Genomic DNA, 19,243 nt, shown 5'->3' on the forward strand with positions numbered 1-19,243 from the left:
TTTTTTTTCTTTTTCTTCTTTCTTTCTTTGCGCTAGTTTCCTTGGTCTTTTGTGCTGCAAACAGAAGGCGTACTGGTCAAGGGCAAATAAGGGAAGCCCCCTACGAAGTCAGTTTCTTTGACTAAACGTTGGCACGTGTCCATGCTGTGGCTTCCCTAAGGCACCTTCTTCCTGGAATTTCTTTGTCTAGACATCACACGTGTAATTCCCTGTACTCAAGGGCCGGCATAACGTAAGGATTCCTTTAGTGCGATTATGTGCCTTTCTTAACAACCACCGTTCACGCGGCCGGCCGATCTCGATGATGAAAGTGGGCACAGCGCCACTCGGGCTGCTGACGAATTGCGAAAACGAATAGCATTGAAATAGAATCGTCACACTGTCCCGGCAAAGTTTCCGTACGTTCATGTCGACGGTTCCGCCGCATGCTGTCCTTGTAGTTAGTGATATCGTCTGTTTCTGCCTCCACTTTCGTTTCATTTTTCTTTCCAATTCACACTCAATATCGCCTTCCTGGGCTACAATTATAGCTTCCACTCGAGCTTTGCAAAGCATATGGTAATTTAAAGCGACACTAAAGGGAAAAAATGATTTGAGCTGTCTTGTTAAATTACCATACCATGATATAAAAAAAATAAAATCACTTACCGCGAGGAGACGTTTGACACGTCAGAAAAGACGCAAGAAACAAAAGACGGAAGACGCCACCGCCTTGACATTCATGCCCCAGTCCACCCTGACGTCCCGGATTTTGATGCCGTCTACTTGCTCAGGCCCAGTTAAGCCTTTATCGGTGAAAATTAAGAGGACGCTTTAGCTCGGGCCCAACTCCGACGCGGCCTATTCAAATACAAGTAAAACGCAAAAAACGTTTTTCTGAGATAACCTCTAGACCTATTTTAATGGAATTTGTTTCGTTTGAGAGAGAAAGGTAAATTCTAGTGACGGTTGGAAGTATTTCGAATTAGGGCATACATATTGTGAGAAAGATTTTCAGAAATCCGAAAGTTTGAAAAAATAGAACGAAGTTTACAAAAATAAGAGCTCTGCATCGAGAACAGATATCGCGGTTCTGTGAACGACATTCACTAGATCATTGAAAGCGTTCAAATTTGGTGTGTTATTTGATATATTACGTGAATTTTTTACGTTGTGTACAAGAGTTCTGCAAAAGCTGTATTTCCATATCACTAAATTTTTTGAGATTCGTGTGTAACGTGTCAATTTTGTCCGCTCTAGATGTGCTATTAGATGCAATTCACATAATTGTGATATCATTTTCCTTAGCTGAGTTAGAGTTGCAAACGTGATAGTTTCGTTTTCTGAACATTTTCGATATTTGCCACTTTTTTATAAAAAAATTGCGACCTAAATCTAAAATTCGAAACCAATAGCCACTATATTTTAAGTTTTTATTTTAAGTGCAACAAACCTCGTCAAATTTGGTGCAGTGGTTGCCGAGAAAAACGAATTCTCATTTTACATATATTTAGATCGGAGCACCCGAGCTAAAGCTTCCTTTTAAGATGGACTACATTGTATTCTAAGAGAGCTAAAGAGTCAACATGGGATGTTTCAACAATTTTACTGAACCACAATGGCCAAAACGAAAAAAAAATTACTTTGCAATTCGTGACGTCACGCTGACGTATTTGCCCTGTGGTTTCGACGCAAAATTTAAAAAAATGAAACTGAAATATTCGAGCTACTACAGTGAAATCATCGAAAGCGGAGTTCTTTAAGAATACTTTATTTGTCTAAATTGATTCAGTTTGTCACTTTAGCGTGCCTCTAAATAAGTAAAATAGGGAGTCACATGTGCCGTTTTCCCAGGTCGGGCACAGCCGGCGCCGGCAGCGCGGATCAAGCATGCAGCCCGCAGCCGCAGAGCTGCCCGTCGCGCTCGTCGCGGTGCTACGGGCCGTCGATGACGTCATCGCCTCTCGGGCTCGTCGGCAGCGTCGCCCCGACGCTGCGCTTCCGGTCGGCCTCATGCGGCGGCGCTGGTGGCGGCGCACAGGCCGGCCCGGGCACGATCGGCCGGAAGCAGGTATACTACTGAGCGCGATTGCGTTAATCGCATTCCCATACCGCGCGAACTCGTGCGAGAAGTGCCCTTGTCTAAACTTGGCTCTGGCCCCCTCATTCGCAGAGCGGGCCTCCCCGCTCGAAGCTCTGTCGAATGATGTGCAACGCCAGTATTAACGCTCCTCTACGAATCCTGCGATGAGGGGTTGCTTGAGACACACTCCGCGCCGCTTTGGTGGCCGCGAGCAAATGCCGGGTGTACTGGATCGCTTACAGCCCTTTGGCTCAGCTCGCCGACCCCTCTAGTGGAGTGGTGCCGTAACTTCCAGGCACTGAGTAAAAATTTTATTTCTGGATATGGTATAGCTACATGACGTTCCCGTACGTATAGACACGCGATAGTCCTTGAGTCAAGGTTGATTGGATTGCTTGTAGAGTTCGTGGGCGTCGATGTCGTCCGTGGGCGTCGATGTCGTCCGTAGGCTGCACGAAGGGAATCGAAGAGGTGAACGAGAGGACAGGAATCGGGAGCTGGACGGGACACAGGATTGTAAGGAAGAAATTACTGGTCAAATTTGCGTTATCGCGTCCAGATAACCTATCCTTCAAGCACTTACTCTTGACTGTTTCTGTAGCTTGTCTGCGGACCACAGGGACGAGCGCCCGCACACTGCTAGTAGGGATGGAGGGGCCTGGTCAGCTGCTGCCTTCTGTCAGCGTTTATATGCCCCGTCGCAAGCAGATTACTGCTGAAGACGAGTAATTTTGAACGGTGCCATCTGCTTCGCGGAATTTATGAGTGCGGCTTATGAAAACCTTGCTTTTCATGTTTGATCAAACAATCCAGAGTGGCTGCTTGGGGGTTTGACGGCTTCACAGATATGTCTGGTACGAAATTAACGTCAGCACTGCCTTAGCGCAGGAATTTTGTTACCTGCAATAAGCTTTGTGCGTTTACTCATCACCTTTCGTATTTAGGAACCACGGATTATCGCGATTTCGGCAAGCGTCACCTGAAAATAGCTGCTCGTGCGCCTGAACCTCACCACAAGAGGATATATACTTGAGTGTTTATTCTCGAGCAGGTTAATGATACTTAACTCGAGGCGTAAGCTGATTCGTGTTATTATTAGTGTTGTTAACGAAGACATCCCGTTCCCCGAGAGGATGCGTGGGCATCTCGTTTGATGGTCGCATCGCAACTCCTTTTTCACGACGTTAACACCGTTGGCGTTCATGTTTCACTCGCGGCACTACCTCACGCGCGTCAATATTCGTGTATGCAGTGCTTCTCATCCTCGGTAACCACGGCGGGCTAGGGTAATTCGATGCGCTCCCCTAGGGGAGAGGGAATGCATCGAGACACCCTACGGGCGGGCTCCCCCGACGAGCCCCCTTCTTGTCGACAAGCAAACACAGCGTCGGAGCGTCGGTTCTCGTTAACTCGATCGTCTCGACTAAACATTTCGGACTTTCCTCGTGACGGCCGGCGTGTGTGCATTCGAGGAGGTCGTCGGCGTCGATGTCGTCCGTGGGCTGCACGAAGGGAATCGAAGAGGTAAACTAGAGGACAGGAATTGGGAGCTGGACGGGACACGAGATTGTAAGGAAGAAATTTCTAGTCGAATTTGCGTTATCGCGTCCACAGACCCTATCCTTCAAGCACTTACTCTTGACGCTCTTTATTATAATTTCTTTCTATCGTTGTAGGTGCTTCTATTCGCCCTGTTCATTTAGTGAATATAGCGACGTTTCTGGCACGCAGTTAGCCCGCTACCGTGATTCATTACGCGTACCTTTTTTTAAAATTTGGTTCTGTTTCATGCCTGTATCGTGCTAATTTGCCTGTCATTGTTAGGTATGATTGCCGACCTTGCTGTACTTACAAAGTCTTGTTTTAAATCGTTTTTAACTTCTGCCTTTGTAATAAACACGCCCTCACTATATGAAGTGTCATGTAGTGTCCCTATGGCATCCACATTAAATAATGAACAAATAAAGTAAACAATGGTGTTTTCACTGCTGTCACAAAGTCATAAATTACACTAAATACAAGGGACGTATGGACAAACACACACCCGGTGTTTTAACATTTCCGAACACTACGGATAAGACTAAACGTTTGTAGCTTCGCAACACGAAAACAAAAAGAAATGGTTCAGAGTTACTACCTGAACGCTAAAGATAAAGGAGGGAAACAAAAAAAGAGTCGGTGCTTGACTGCACGCCTTGTTAAACACGGACGCGGCGCGTGAGGATCACGTAACGTTGTAGCTTCAGGTATCAGCTAATTAGTGTTAGAAAAGAAAAATAGCGCACGTTTTGGTGATTATGTCACCGGATTTCTTTTTTTTAGTAGGTAACAATTGTGCTAGGTAGGCCAGAATGAAGCGCGAACAGGTGAGGGCAGCTGGAGCATGCGTCATTCCACTTTCCACATTCGCCCGTGTGTGCAACACACTGGCGTGGTTCATTCACAGACGCTGGGTTTTGGGGTTACGGCATGTTTAGGGCCGGCCGTTTTCACTCCGCGAGATATGTAGTTTCGAGCAATTACGTGTTCCATTTTGTTTCTTATGTAGCTCCCGTTTTCATTCCGCCCTTCTTGCGTACGCCACTGACGTTCAACTCCTACCTAGTTTCGCCATCTTCCGCAATCCTGTAGATTGACATCCTGAATTTTTAATTTCCGTTCCGGCGTTAAAATAATTTCGCTGCCTCTGTAGGTTTCATCTTTTCCAACATTTGTTTCCGAATGTACCGATATTATTTTTAGCTCATTATAAATGCCAATGACGTAGATATGAAATGGGTTGAACAGATTAGCGGTAGTTTTCTCACCTTCTGGTGTTCTGCCTTGCCTTTTTGTTATCTTATTTTATTGTTTAATTTATTATTATTATTATTATTATTATTATTATTATTATTATTATTATTATTATTATTATTATTATTATTATTATTATTATTATTTGCTACTGACGCTGCAAGAATGTTGGCCTGGCCGCTCGATGCCCTGCATGGCGCGCACAAATGTTCGTTGCCCTCTCCCATACGGGACGCCTGTGCTGATGACAGTAGCCGTTTCCTTGTCATCGTTTGTTTGTGTAGGCACGCTGAAATTTACCAGCGGCAAACACTAGCCCAAAGGCTTAGTTCACTTTTGTGTTCTAGCATCAGCGACGAGACTCATGTCTAACGCTACTTTTTAATCAAGTGAAACTGCTTTGCGGCGCATAATGGCGATGCGAATGACCAGACGGGTCGCCATTATACATTTAGGGGCGTTAACTTCTGCACACTGTGCGCTGGCGTGTCGCGGCAGACAGCTAGCCTAGCTTCCCAGTCCCATTTCTTTCGCTATTTTTTTTTTCCCACAAGGTTAGTCGGCCTCAAAGATGGCTGGTAGTATCATTGATAGCTGAAACAACGAATCTGGTTGGTCAACACTAGCGACCTAGTGTTGACCAGTCCCGATTTATATATATATATATATATATATATATATATATATATATATATATATATATATATATATATATATATATATATATATATATATATATATATATATAATGTGACGAGGTTAATTGGACTCGTCGAGTGACGGCCAGAAACAGCGGCAGCAACGATAGCTCAGCTGGATCGGACAAACTGACCGCACGAGACGCAATTTTTTCGGCTTAGACACCCCTATTGCCAACGCAATAAAAAGGGGCTTTTTAGTCGCCGATTTTCCCGTCGCATCTGGAGTGCACTTGTCCCATTGAAATGGGACCACGCCAACGATGGCACTGTCACCTGTCCAGCCCTTCACCCTGGCATCGGGCGCCTGCCTCGAATGCCGTGTTGATTATGCAGTGACGTGCTCGTTGTGATGCGGGCACCACACGCAGCGGTGCTGTTCTGTTTGTGTTTGGATCGGTCGCGCATGGAAGCGCTCGGATAGTTCAGCCGAGCACAGCCCTCAAACGCAAAGGAAGGAGCAAGCCGACTCGGGCGCATGCGTGCCGACTTGGTTCCGGGCGCCCGGCGAACAACGCTTCCGCGTGGATTTTGTTTCCCCTTTATATTCCTTCTTATTGCGCGTTCCTTGTTTTCCTTCGCCGTCTTCCCGTCGTACGCCGAGCCACGATGTCGACGACGACGTCGGTCTCACCCTAGCGGCGGCGCGCGCTCGCGCGCGCGCGTAGCAGCGAAGCAGACGACAGCTCTCTGCCGCCGCTCGCTTGACCGCGCTTGCTCGCAGCGCGCCGGCCCTTCTCTCGTCTATCGATTCGCGCTTGTCGACTTGGTGGTGGTGGTCCGGGCGCTGCAACGGCGAGCGCATGCAGTAAGGGCAAGGCCTCGTCGTACGCCGCCTCAGCGCAGCTAATTCGTGCGCGAACCGGCCTCTCGTCAACTGTGCTGCTTGCTTGCTTCGTCGCTGCTGCCGCCGCCGCAGACGTCGCGACCGGACTCTCGGGCGGCCAGCCCCGTCGTGCTTCGGAAGAGGAGGTCAAGCGTTTTTTGAAAGCCTCGTCGTGAGCAGACGACGCGCTACTACGCCGCTCTCCCTCCGTGTGCGGACAGTGATCTTGGTGCGGATGACGAAAATGACAGGTGAGAGAAACGTCCAGGCATAGATTGTATTATGGACAATGGCTGAGGGACCCCTTTGATTAGATTAATGTTTCTTTCATGGGGTGGACTTGTGCCTCGAATCCCAAAGGCGGCGAAGTGGAAACACAGTAGCATTTGCCTCGACGCGACAACACGTCGTCGCGCCGACGTTTGTATGGAGGGAGGTGGTGGTGGGAGAAGCGGCTGTTTGTTAAACTGCGCCGCGTGCAGTCGCCGCTACGTTGTGCTGCTGGACTTCATATATTTCGTACGCGTAATAGGGCGAACTTGTGTGCACGTTCGGGCGCTTCGCGATTCTTTCTCGAGGTCTGCGGGCGGTAATTACTTGGCAGCAGCCGCGTGTGATGTTTCGTACACTGTCTGGGGCCTCGGTTCCTTCGCACCAAGGGTGTCTCGCACCACAACCGATGGTCCCTCAATTTGGTGCTCGAAAGGACTCGAAACCTAACCGCCACCCGTGTTCTTAGTTCCTACCACTTTGTCTCTCCCCTCCTTCAATTGTTTTTTTTTTAATTTCGTTCGCAGCCCTCCTTTGGGGTTCGTACCGCTGCACCTGGACGTCTTCGCACGGCGCCGGTGGTCGCTCGACGTCAATACTGCGTCGCCTACCCTGCGCGCCGGTTCATTCATTATGCGTCAGCGGGATCGTTGCCCGGTCTGGTCCCTCCCCTCCCCCTCCTTCCCCATCCAGCCAAATAATTTCTGTATAATATTACGCGACCTCTTCCGGCTGTCTCTCTCATCCGGAGCGCGATTTTCGCTCTTTCTAGCGTCTCTCGACTGACGTTCACGAACCGTTGTGTATTGCAATCGCTCGCTATGGAATTGTCGCACCCACCCACTCGGCCACCGCCGCTCGCTCTTCTGCTGGTGGGCGACGGGCCGCGCCTTCCGACACGCGGTGTATGGATCTCTCGGTGCGACCTTGATTGGCACACGTGATGTGCGTGAACGAGTGGGACAGTTTAGCTAGCCGTCCACTTGCATGTGGGTCCTCAATCTCGCGAGTTGTAGGCTGTTGCATTCCTGTCATCGAACTTGTTCCCACTGTAGCCCGTTTGGCTGACTGCTTAGCGGAGGTGTCATACATCTTACAAGCAATAACATATTTATGAACGCCGTAGTTTCACTTGTGGTGTAACCGTGTTAAAATGTTAAAATGTAGCAATTGAACACCAATACAGGCAAAAATCATTAAATATTTTTGTACATTCCTAAGTAAACATTACTCAACCGCACAGCATATGAGAGGTAAGGTAAGCAAGAGGTACGGTGTTACCACAGGGTACAACCACAGGAATGAAAACGATGGTGCCAAGTAACTGCACATGACCCAGCACTTCTGCAAGCAATATGGTTGTTAGCCGTGCTCGTTGGTATGACAATGCAATGTGCTAAACAGCGCAAGAACAACACTAAGACAGGAGCAGTGCCTGTGTCCTCCATTTCTGCCATCATATAGTCGCATTTTTGTGTAGGTCACCCTATTGTGTCACCTGTAAGGTTAATTGAGAAAGCTGTCTGTTACCAGCATAAGAAAAAGTGATGAACACAACTTCACAATGCTACATAGTTGTCTCGGTGATGCAGACATGTCAAGCTCCACCAAGGGAGCTCTAGCCAACTTTAGCCTATTCCTCAAAAACACTTCTTCAGCATAGAAAATATGCAGACACTCTAAAACAGAAGCATCTTTATTAAGTGAGTGCAAGTTGCCGTGCAACACTTCTCTTCATGCTCCCCAAGAAGGCACTCTCCTTAGACTGAAAATATTGCTTAATGTAGAAAGTATGGAACAAATTTAAGTATAGCTGAGTATTTTTTGGTTGAGTTGACTTTGACAGCAAGCAGCAGACACTTGTCAGCTGCCACTTAAGCCCTACTTGTCATTTGCGTGAGTGCTTCCCACGTGCAGGTTCCAGTAGCAATGCTGCAGCTGACATTTGGCCAAATAAGATATTACAAAGTGCTACCAGATATAACATTCTTGATTCATTTACAGATCTAATGGCAATCACTGTTTGAGTCGTATTTGAAATAACAAATATTCATGTACCTCTACTTTTCAAGATTTTTGAAATAGCGGACTGTATAGATCTGGCAACCTATGAAGCCCGGAGCGAAATTGTCATCTTGCTCATTAAACTTACGAAGGTAATGGTATCGTCATGACTGTTCGTGAGTTTCCCATTTGAAGAACTGCTGTGTTGTAGGTCAGGGAAGGGTATTTGCTATGCTCTCAGAATGTTGTAGCACTGCTTGGATTTGAAACTTACATTTGAGTAAGTTAAAAGCTATGTGCCAAGAGTGACGAATGGCTGTTACAGCAGCCATGACAATACAGAAATCAGTTCCCTAGTAGTTAAAGCAACATGGTAAAAGGCTCTAGTTGATAGGCAGGAGAGGGCATTATGCACTGGGCTTCCAAAATCATTGGAAAAACTGCCTTTTTGTCATCAGTTTCACATTTTAAAATGCCACTGCATCACTGAATTTACTGTTTCACTCAAGAATATCTATGAAAAATTTCGCATTTGATGCATATGACATTAATCAGACTATGAATGTGCAGTCAATTCCATATCTTTGAGCATGTGCTAGTTTTAGGCTAAAAAGTAGGAGTGTGTAAATATAATAAATTTTGGACATGAATCGAATAGTCTTCACTGTTTGATTCATATTCAATTCTAGAATTAACTATTTGAAGTTATCTAGTATTTGTTTCTGTTCATATACAAGAGACCAACATTTATTGAAGTCTTGAGTGCAAGATTCAATATTCAAATGTCGTTTTTCTTGAATATTCAAATAAGAAATTTCACTGTTTGATCACTGCTGCTGCAAAAAGAATTCTGCCGGGAGGCAAAACTGGCTACCCTTGTTAGCTTGTATCCAGATCCTCCCAGTGACTTGCTCATGATCAGTTTCAACAATTATAAAAGTGTTATAAAAGCAGAAATTAAGCAGCTGTTTTTCTTTTGCCTGCTGCATAGAGTCGGGACTGTTGATGCTTTCAGCATTTGTCACAGTGCTGTGCTCATTATGTTAATCTGTCCAAGAAATCAAGATACAGGTGCTGGTGGCGATACCGCACAGTAATTACCTTCGTCATCACTGTAAAGGAAGTAAAGCTATCTATGGCGTCTCCAACTATTTACTAAACCTAGAGCATACCAGTTAACATTTCTTATTAGTTCCTCTATGTTGAATGATGTTAGACGTTTCCTTTTCTTTTTTTTGAGCTTCTAGACTCCTAGCCATGTACGTGAGAAAATTTAGAAAATGTTAGAAAGATGCTGGCAGGCCTAGCACTTCTGGTGGTTTTCCTACAAGTTTGTGAAGTCCGTGTATCTTGCAGAGAACATGAGGCCTGTAGAAGTGACTGACTCAGTAGTGCTTTTGAACACTTTCTAAGCATTGATACTGGCTGTCTTTGGCAGCATTCAGCATTATATGACACTTGTTAAAGATGTATCTGATGGGCGCTGTCGCTCATGTTTAGAACTTTGTATCAGCTTTTTCCACTTTGATGTGGTAATTGATACAGCAGAACCTTATCATTTTAATGAAGCACAAAAATACCTTCATTATAATATTTATTATGTACAGTAGTGAACAAAAACGATATATTTTGCATTTGAGTCCTCTGAGATAATGTGCCCAGAATGCTGGTAGTGCATTATGCCAGATTGCTAGCCTAGGGCAATAGTCTCATGAACACACACTGCCATTGTGTTTTATATGCACTGCATAGCCCATCCATTGTGCTCATAATTTACATATTCTAATGATATGTCATGAAGAAACTCCAATATCAACCAGTAGTTAAAGTATGTTCATGCTGGTGAGGGAAATTTTAGGGATAGGGGGGGAGGTTACTTGAGCAAAAGGCTTCGCATGCTACTTCAGGTTTAAAGGTGCCCTGAACAAATTTTTATCAAAGTTGAGAAATGTATTTGAAGTTAAATTTGGCCTTTTCAGATATAGTTTGCTGCAATATGTTCTTCAATATGGTCAGCAGAAGTTGAGTTACTGGCAATCAAACATACCATTCGCGGTGCTTCCACTCCTTCAATGATTTTCACTGAGAAGGCTACGATGGAGTGGGGTGTGCCCGCAATGCTGTCTACTAAACGCCACCGTTGCACACAGTTCAAATTTGATTTTGGATGTTCACAGTAGACGTCACTATTTCTGATTTTGGCACCTACGACGTACCAAACACGGTTGTCCTCAGCGAGCCGCAGTGCGCTCGGCCAGTGGGCTCGTCATGGCGCCCTGTGGCGGCCCAGGTATCTCTGCTATTTAGCAGATTGCAGCTACATGCAACTGCAGTGTTTGCTTTGTGCACGACAGTACTAGAGTCTGCACTCTCGCTCATTTGCCGCTGTCTGGCTGTGCTACGTGGTGTGGACCGGCATTGTCCTGCATCAGCTTGACTCATAGTAGCCACATCCAGCTTGCGCATCTTGATGCACTATCAATGGCTCATTACGAAGCGAAATCTGCTAAGGCATTTAATCAGGCGTGGCGAGAAGTGAGCGCGCACTGGCAAGCGTGCGTGTGGTCTGACCTTAAGTTTTGCGTGGTTCGAGGCTAGTTGAGTGTTCAAAACTAGTCGAAATCAGCGAGACCCGACGGCTATGACACCAATAAGCAGGGTGGCTATAGTTTAATGCATATGCGGGCAACCGCGGCCGAGCATGAGCAGATGATAGTTGGCTTCTTCCGGAACTACATAATTATTATCGAAATTCGAAGGCACATTTTTGCTTACCTCAGCCTGTTTATTTACCTGCATTAATAAATATGCACAGTAACAGTAATAAGAAGCACACTGATCCAAACACACTTCTTGATTGATGTCAGCTATTCGCCAATAGCAGTTGCATGTGGGAATCTACTATATTACGAAATAAATATCCAGAAAATAGTGAGGAGCGGGCTTCTGTTGAAAAGAGTGTGTTTGAGAGGAACGTAACTTCACACTCCACTTGCGAGCTCCATGCACCATGCACGACTACATAATTTGGCTGAGATGTTCACAGCAGCATATGCTATCCGCAGACTGCGTTTTTTCACCAAGCCCGAGGGGTGGTTCAGGGCCCCTTTAATATATAACAATAGGCCAAAAGGCAAGTGACAAAAAAAATAAAAATAATGGGCAGCATTGAGCACTATGAAATGAACACAGTGGAAAGGGGAGGTTTATGGCACCTTCAATAACCAACATGTTATCCATATCTATGGTGTTGCCAAAAGGACAGAAATGAATAACATTCTGTTTACTGACGGTTCCATGAAGTTCCACTTCCTGCGTTGTTCATGTTATGGTGCTCATTGCTGTCAGTTTTTGTCCGAGTGGATGATTGGGTGCTATTTTTACTCCAGTTCTTTGACTTCTTGTTTGTGGGTGGGAATACAGCTTTCAAACAGTAATTTTATTTCTCAGCAAAAAGGTTGTAAACAAAGCATAAATTAATACCGTACTTGGGGTGATGGCTGTAGTGCTAGTGAAAGTTGAAGCAGACGATTGGAGGAGCTTGCTCATGTGCTTATCCATAACTTTATTGACTCATTTAGGCATACTGCTACAATGCTGGATTCTTTTTCTAGGCTAACACTCCCATTGCATTTGGTGGAGGTGCGGGCGTTCTATTCACCATCCAGGAACTCCATAGCTGGGTACTCTTTGGCAAGATGTGAGCACTTTGGGACAGTGTGAAAAAAGAAAAGTAAGACTAGACAACATGAGCGCAGACTAAAAAGTCTTTATTTGAATAGACATGTGCACATGCACGAATATGAACAAACACTGGAAAATTATTTGTCACACCGAAAGCAACATTGCAAGATAAGAAAAAGGTAGAGCACTAAATAGAGCCAGAGCACCAAAAGCATGTTACATTTTGGTGTCGCACAGAATGTTGCGAATCTTTACATTCTTTTTGTATGTGTGGGTGTAATGTATGATAAAAAAATGCTTGATAGTCCCAGCTCATTTTGTCTGGTCTTGTCCTTCTTTATCTTTTTTCCACGCTTTCGCCGAGCATTCATATAAATATTTCTTTGCTTTCCAGTTTGTCCAAAGGGGCACAGTTGGTTTCGTCTTTTTTCCCATGGTCTGATGTTCATTTAGTATATTTCTGGTCTTTTGTGCAGCAGTCACCGTTCAAGCCTCTTGTTCGTAGCCGTGGCTGGCCTGCACTAGGTAACAGCCCCCTGACACCACTTGACCGAGTGGTGCGTGCGTGTCGCTCGGACCGGCACTCCGATGGGGCCATGGCAGGCGGAGCAGTACAGCAGCAACGCAGGTGAGTTTTTGCTTGCGAGAGAATTGCCATTGGGATGCTGCATGTTTATCTGGGGCATGTTGGCACAGGCACCCAGGTAATGAGATCTGCCCATGAAAAATAAATTTGTTGGAGTGCTTTTCAACAGGCAGTTCCACATCATAAACAGCTGCTCGCCAGTGTCCTTGGAAAGAGGAGTACAGTAGAACCTTGTAGATGTGATCCCATTACTTACGATTTTCTGGTGCCAATGTTCACAATCGGGAACACAAAAAATGAACCAATACATTTACGCTTACATTTCAGCGGTTCATACGTTCCCGGAAAACACAATATTTCACCACCAACGGTAAGTCCATCGCCAAAATGTGATCATACGATACGTTTTCCCGCCACTAGATTTCAGGTAAACGAGAATAGGGATCAGGTGCATTTGATCGAGAACAGTGGCCACCTGTCGCAGCAGTTTCCCTGCAGTATTTGCCAATCCACCTCTCATGAAAATGCCAATGTGCACTCAATCTTTTATTTCGGTACCATCAAATCTAACAGGTCATCACAAATTTGCATTCGCAGCTATCACCGTGAATCCTATTGCAATAAGTGTCTTTACCTATCTTTTTCACAGCGTGTGGGGCGTAGTGCCGTTGGACGCGCACTGCATGCTATAATAGGCGATAACCTGAACATGCCACCATTTCTTTCTGCAGACAGCACAAAGTGAGCTTCATGTTTCACTTGGGCTGCATTGTAGTCACCGTATTCAGCAACGCCCACCAGCTCAATTTCATTTTGGTTTATTGTTGCTGTGCAATAGGAAAATGACAATGTGCGTCTCGGGTAGCTTGGGCCCCATCAGCTGGACGTGTGTTGGTGTTTCATGCAGCAATGATTTGCATGCGCATGTCAAAACTTCCCGCCTAAATTCTCCGCTCAAAGAAGCTGCTGACCCAGGCTGAACTTGAGGAGCGCGAATGTAAGCGTGCTGAAGCCGTAACAATGACATGTGCTTCAGGCTGCTCGCGCCACGCCAGCTCGGGGTGCGTCCGCATCTCGTGCTGTAACGATTTGCATTACGTAGATGTCAACTACAGTTTAGCCTGACAAAAATTTATTGTCTTTGGGTGGTACGTTTTCCTGGTTAATGCATTTTTTCTTGCATTGTTGTTCAAACATATAAATGAGGTTCTACTGCACATGATGAATGTTCACTGTCAGTACTTGGAATAGGACTAGCAGTACAATTAGTAAAGCAATATTAAATGTTGAATTCATAATTTGAGTAAACTGAGCCATTAATTTACATATGAAATTAGAGGTGAGCCTGAAGTTTGTCAAGAACCACCCTGCGCACAGCCAATAGGAAAGGGCCATTCAGGACAAACATTCTCAGCCAATTCAGCAGCATTGTCATTGTGTGCAGACCTTCCCCTTCTTAAGTATAGGCTTAGTAGCTGTGTTACCAACAAGGGCGGTACGGTCCAAGAAAAGCAATATTAGGGAGTTTTAGAATAGGGGCCCCAAACGTTTTGGGGCCCCAAAGAAATGGCGTCGAAGCCACTGCGCATGCGCAAGACGCAAACTGCGTTTGGGTTTTGCGTTGGGAACGCTATTTCACCGATTTAGCGGGAGCCCAAATAGCGGCCCCAAAAGTTTTGCGTCGGCAAACATGGCGGCACCGATCGAAGCGACGGCTCTCACCTAGCACAAAACTGGGTTCGATTCGTAGTAACGCGTGAAGTTCGCAAGCTAGGAGAAGTGACTGCGGTTATCGCTCTCTCTCAACTAGCGTGTGTTATGAAGATTGACTCATTAGACGCCGCTGATTCCTGATTTGATTGTGGATCTTATGGCTCGTAGGCCTAACACGGCTAAGCTTGGCTGGTGAAGGCTAGTAAAGTTGGTTTGCTCAAAACTAAGCGCAACTAACTGTTTGCTGCTTACAGAATAACCTCTAAATTGTAATCAAACGCGAATACACGCAAGTCAAAATTATTATTCCTCTCATAAAATGGTATGTTTTATTTAATTATTTCCAATAGCTTTTCTTTGACGCCGTAGTGGCGCTGTCAGCGCAAGACGCTATCCGCAAACGTAAAACCCTATTCTAAAACTCTTCACTCCTACGTGTCCCAATGCTGACACCCGCAAAGCTCTTTGGGGCCCCAAACTATTGGGGCCCCTATTCTAAAACTCCCTATTTTTAGCAATAAATCAAATTTAAATATTTTTTTCTAGATTTCAGTTCTCTTCCTCGCTTTTCCTCGGTATCCATCACTTCAAGATTGGAAAGCTTACGCCCGCTTTGCAAATTGGAAGCCTACAAATTCAGGGACATTGTGTGTGTTATGCCATACACAGGTGTTCGCTGAGCAAGCTGCGGGGAACTGCACTGTGTGCCTACAGCTTTGGCAGCTGGGGCAGTGGCTGTGGTGCAGGTGGAGTGTCGGGGCCCCCCGAGCTGCAACCATCACACGGGGGCAGCACCAACCTACTTAGTGGAAGCTGGGTCTTCTACAGTGGAGGAGGGGCTCCCTCCTCACCGGTGGCATCTTTGCTGCAGCCGGGAAAGGCAATCGTCACCATTGATGCCTCCACCACACAGGTAGTGACAACAGCTTTGAAACTTGTCAGTTTCCTGGAAAACTGCACAGTCTAACGTAACGTGGACTGCAAAAGTCAGTTTTGAGTAGCTGAACATGCCTTTCGGGTATCTCAGAATTTAATCATCATGATTTGGGGATCGTCAAACATGAGGGAGCTTTAGCTTTTTCTTTGTCTCTTTCAACACCTGCGAAACGCAGAGATCCTTTCATTTGGCTATGGCTGAATCAATTTGAATAAAATTGTTATCGAATTGCAGTAAGTCGAGAGCAGGTATATATATGAAAACGTACAAGTAGAATATGTGGAAAGGAAAATTCAACGAGCAGAAAGTTTGCAACTTGGTTCTATATGTGCTGTTACTAGCACATTGAACTTCCGCCAAACTGACTTGATTCAGCCTTGTCAGCTGTCATTCTGTCCTGATGTTTCCAGATCCTGACGGCCAACAAGGCAGCCTGTGCCCTGTTGGGCGTTTTGAGCACCCAGGTGAGCAGCCAGCGCCTCTCCGAATTCCTAGCCATGAAGAAGGGCCAGTATGCCCTCACTGAGGCCGATGTTGATGCTGCCGGAGAGGTGGTCGTCATTGCTGGCAAAGTAGTAAGTCTACTTCAGTGCTTGTGCTCTACTGCAGTCACTGGCAAGCTGGTCTTGTGCCCTTACTGTTGATAAACCAGTGACTGGCACTAATGATGAAGCCACTAACATCACACTTTGTTATAATCTGCAGCGTTCTGACTCCCTTATTATTTTTAAATTGCTGGCGGTCGATCATCCCAATGTTCTTCTCATGAATTTTGTTTGGGAAACAGTGAGCGAGACATTGTTTCTCTAGATTCAGCTTCACTTGGCTGCAGCCTAGTCAATTACTGCCGAGTAGTGGGCTTCATGTGGCACCACTGAACAGAATATTGTAATTTTTTTAGCTATAGTGCACATGATAACTATTGTTATTATATGTGTTTTTTAATATCTTTACATGCTGTAAATTGATCTCATTGTTGTGTTGCACACCTTTTCTGTGGATTCTGTTATGTGTCTTGCATGTTCACCTTGGATTCTGTCTTCTATCTGTCTAGATGGACCTCATAGACAGTGATGGGAAAGTGGTTCCAGTGTCGGTGTGGGTCCGCAAGCTGGAATCTGACTCTGAGCCACGTTGCCTGGTTGTCATGGAACCTGTGCAGCGGACGACGGCTGTGGTCACCTTTGATTCTACCAAGGTAAGGCTGTTGCTGCTGCACCCTGTGTCTGGTCCTGACATGCAACTCTTCAATGGTGGCTGCTCCTTGAAAACCAAATATTTGCCTGCATATCAGGAAACTATTTTTCTTATCTGAATCTTTATGACTCAAATTATAAGTTTACCCATTTCTTCAATCAGCTAATTTGCTGGAACCCTGTTTATGCTGCAGTTTGATGACACTACGCCACATTATGGTTGGTTTGTGGAAGGAATTAGTTGTTTCATAGGTTGCTCATCAATATCACGGGCTCAGTGCTGTCTTTAGCAAGTTCATTGCATCTGGAGTCATAAAGCCACATTGGTTATTTCTATTGTGGACCAGTGAATGTGCTGTATTAGTGAGGCTGCATCTTTACAAGTCAACCATTGGGAAAAAAAAAATGCTGTATTTAGTTGCGATTGTGGTAACTTGTGTGAAGCCTTAGGTATTCAGAAATCTCATGACTAAGTGGCAGGTCATGCAATGTAGGAATCGAGACTTAAAAAAAATCAAAGGTGGCAATAAAAAATACAGAGAAAAAAGTGGGTAGGCATAGAAATGTAGAGTTCCCTCATTTAATCTTTTAAGAGATACTAAGCTATTAGGACATTGTAAATGCAGAGTGCATGGAGTGTTCAGTGTCCAAAAATAATTTTTCTTTGCTTTACTGCAAACACCCCCACAGAAACATGTGTTCTCCCTTTAATTAGTGCTGCTTTCAAAGCCTGGGACTGGTGCCATGAGCATCTGTCCTTTGCCATCAGCATTAGGCCTCAGGGAAAAAAACCAACGACTTGTCACATTATTTATAAAAACTACAATGTGTGTGTACAAGTATTCAGTATCAGACACATACAGCCAGCCAACGGTAGCTACATGAGGTTCCATACACAAAAATGAAAACTAAAATGGCACATACAGAGGGCATGATCGACGAGTAGTAGTCTTCCCTCCAGTGCTCGTGGATGGCATACCAGCAACGTGCAAGCAACGTGGCATACCAGCATACCCAGTTTCCTGGGTACACATTTCATTTATACTAATAGATGTACTCTTGTGCACCATGCAGCACTTGGGAATGGTGTGGCAAATGTTTGCCACCACTTTTTCTTTTTCCCAGGGCCAGATATTAAATGCGGACAAGAGCTTGGCTGCATTATGCGGATATTCAGATGGTGCCGAACTTGAAGGAACACTCATTACGGACATCATTCCTTCTCTTGTGCTGCCTACCTGTGAGGATGGCGTGGTCAAGGTGAGTTCCCGCTTAACTCTTTGGTGCGTGCTGGTTAGTAGCTTTCCTTTCTTGCTGTTGGTGTTTCAACCTTAGTGTCCTAATTTCGGGCAATGGTATCAGTGAATTGCCGACCAGCTTCGTCGTACACTCCGAGAAGTCGCAACGCCATTTTATGCCATTTTGCTATGTACAGCAAGCACTGCTTTCAATAGCCAAAGGCTTATTGAAAGACGGCTATTGAAGTGTGTTTTGGAAAAAAGTCTATTTGCTATGTTACAGCATAATTAGACGTGATGTGATCATTAGTGTAGCACCATAGCCACCGGCTGCCCTTGTTTCCAAACGAAAAGTCTGTGGAATTTTTTGAGTCTTCACCGTCTAACCCAAGCCAATGGTTCCACATTTTACTTCTCCAAAATTTGTGTACCATGTTCCATGCACATTCCACTTTATGCGCAATGAAACTTGGGGAATTTAGCATTTTCAATAATGTAGTTGCGTAAACTTTCACATCAGAATTTTAAATTGCACCAACTGATATGGCATCTTAAGTAAATCTTCAAGAAAACTTAAAATGTAGCCAACTGATACAGTGCGTATCCAAAGGGGAGGGAGCTGCTGTAGGAGCTGCCCCCCAAGACACCTGCTCTCCTCCCCTCGCCTTCCCTTTTCATGCCCATCTCCACCCATTTATTTTCACCCATCCGTTTCATCCGTCACCAATGTAATGTTCTGTGCATTGTTGGATCTGGAGGACAATCCCAATTGCTGTCCCCAGATTTTGGACCTTGCCGTTGGGTGCGGGAGTTGGCTGAGGTTGAGCAGGACTTTGAGATGAAAACTGGAGGTTTATTTACATTATTTACAGTGAGAGTACAAAGAAATTAACAGTCATAAAGTTATTACAGGCCGGCAGCAACGCGGACGCTGCGGCCCGTGCCAAGAAGCTCAAAAGAGATGAATAAAGGAATGCGCTTGTTGTTGATCCCGGTCTCTGGCTTTTAACCCCTTTGCTGTCTCGAAGTCGCGTCCCGTTCAGCCAATCGGCAAGCCCGCTCAGGTGTCGCCATTTTCGGCCAATGGTAGGCGCCCGTGCGAGTGTACGTCACATTCGACTCAGAGGGTCACTCCTTGGGCTCCAATTGTCCGAAGGATTACTTGTCTCCGGTATTGCCTTCCCGGTCTGCAACTGCCGTCACAAAGGCGGATGGGGGAATTGCTGCCAGGGCTTC

At 45.4% G+C, this 19,243-nt stretch overlaps 1 protein-coding gene across 4 annotated transcripts in view; it reads left to right on the plus strand.

Annotated features, from left to right (window-relative positions):
- Window positions 1–19,243, plus strand: part of Pask (PAS kinase) — an 85,223-nt gene that overhangs the window by 16,201 nt on the left and 49,779 nt on the right. The window contains exons 2-7 of one of the 4 annotated variants that reach the window (XM_065436481.2): window positions 1,834–2,050; window positions 12,814–12,965; window positions 15,306–15,549; window positions 15,984–16,148; window positions 16,628–16,771; window positions 17,895–18,029. In XM_065436481.2, coding sequence (XP_065292553.2) covers window positions 1,834–2,050; window positions 12,814–12,965; window positions 15,306–15,549; window positions 15,984–16,148; window positions 16,628–16,771; window positions 17,895–18,029 — 1,057 coding nt within the window. Of the gene's footprint in view, window positions 1–1,833; window positions 2,051–6,222; window positions 6,631–12,813; window positions 12,966–15,305; window positions 15,550–15,983; window positions 16,149–16,627; window positions 16,772–17,894; window positions 18,030–19,243 lie in introns of those variants that run through there. The other 3 variants (XM_065436482.2, XM_065436483.2, XM_065436484.2) reach the window with 3 other exon arrangements.

Source organism: Dermacentor albipictus, chromosome 3, assembly GCF_038994185.2.
Source record: "Dermacentor albipictus isolate Rhodes 1998 colony chromosome 3, USDA_Dalb.pri_finalv2, whole genome shotgun sequence".
Classification (NCBI taxonomy): Eukaryota; Metazoa; Arthropoda; class Arachnida; order Ixodida; family Ixodidae; genus Dermacentor; species Dermacentor albipictus.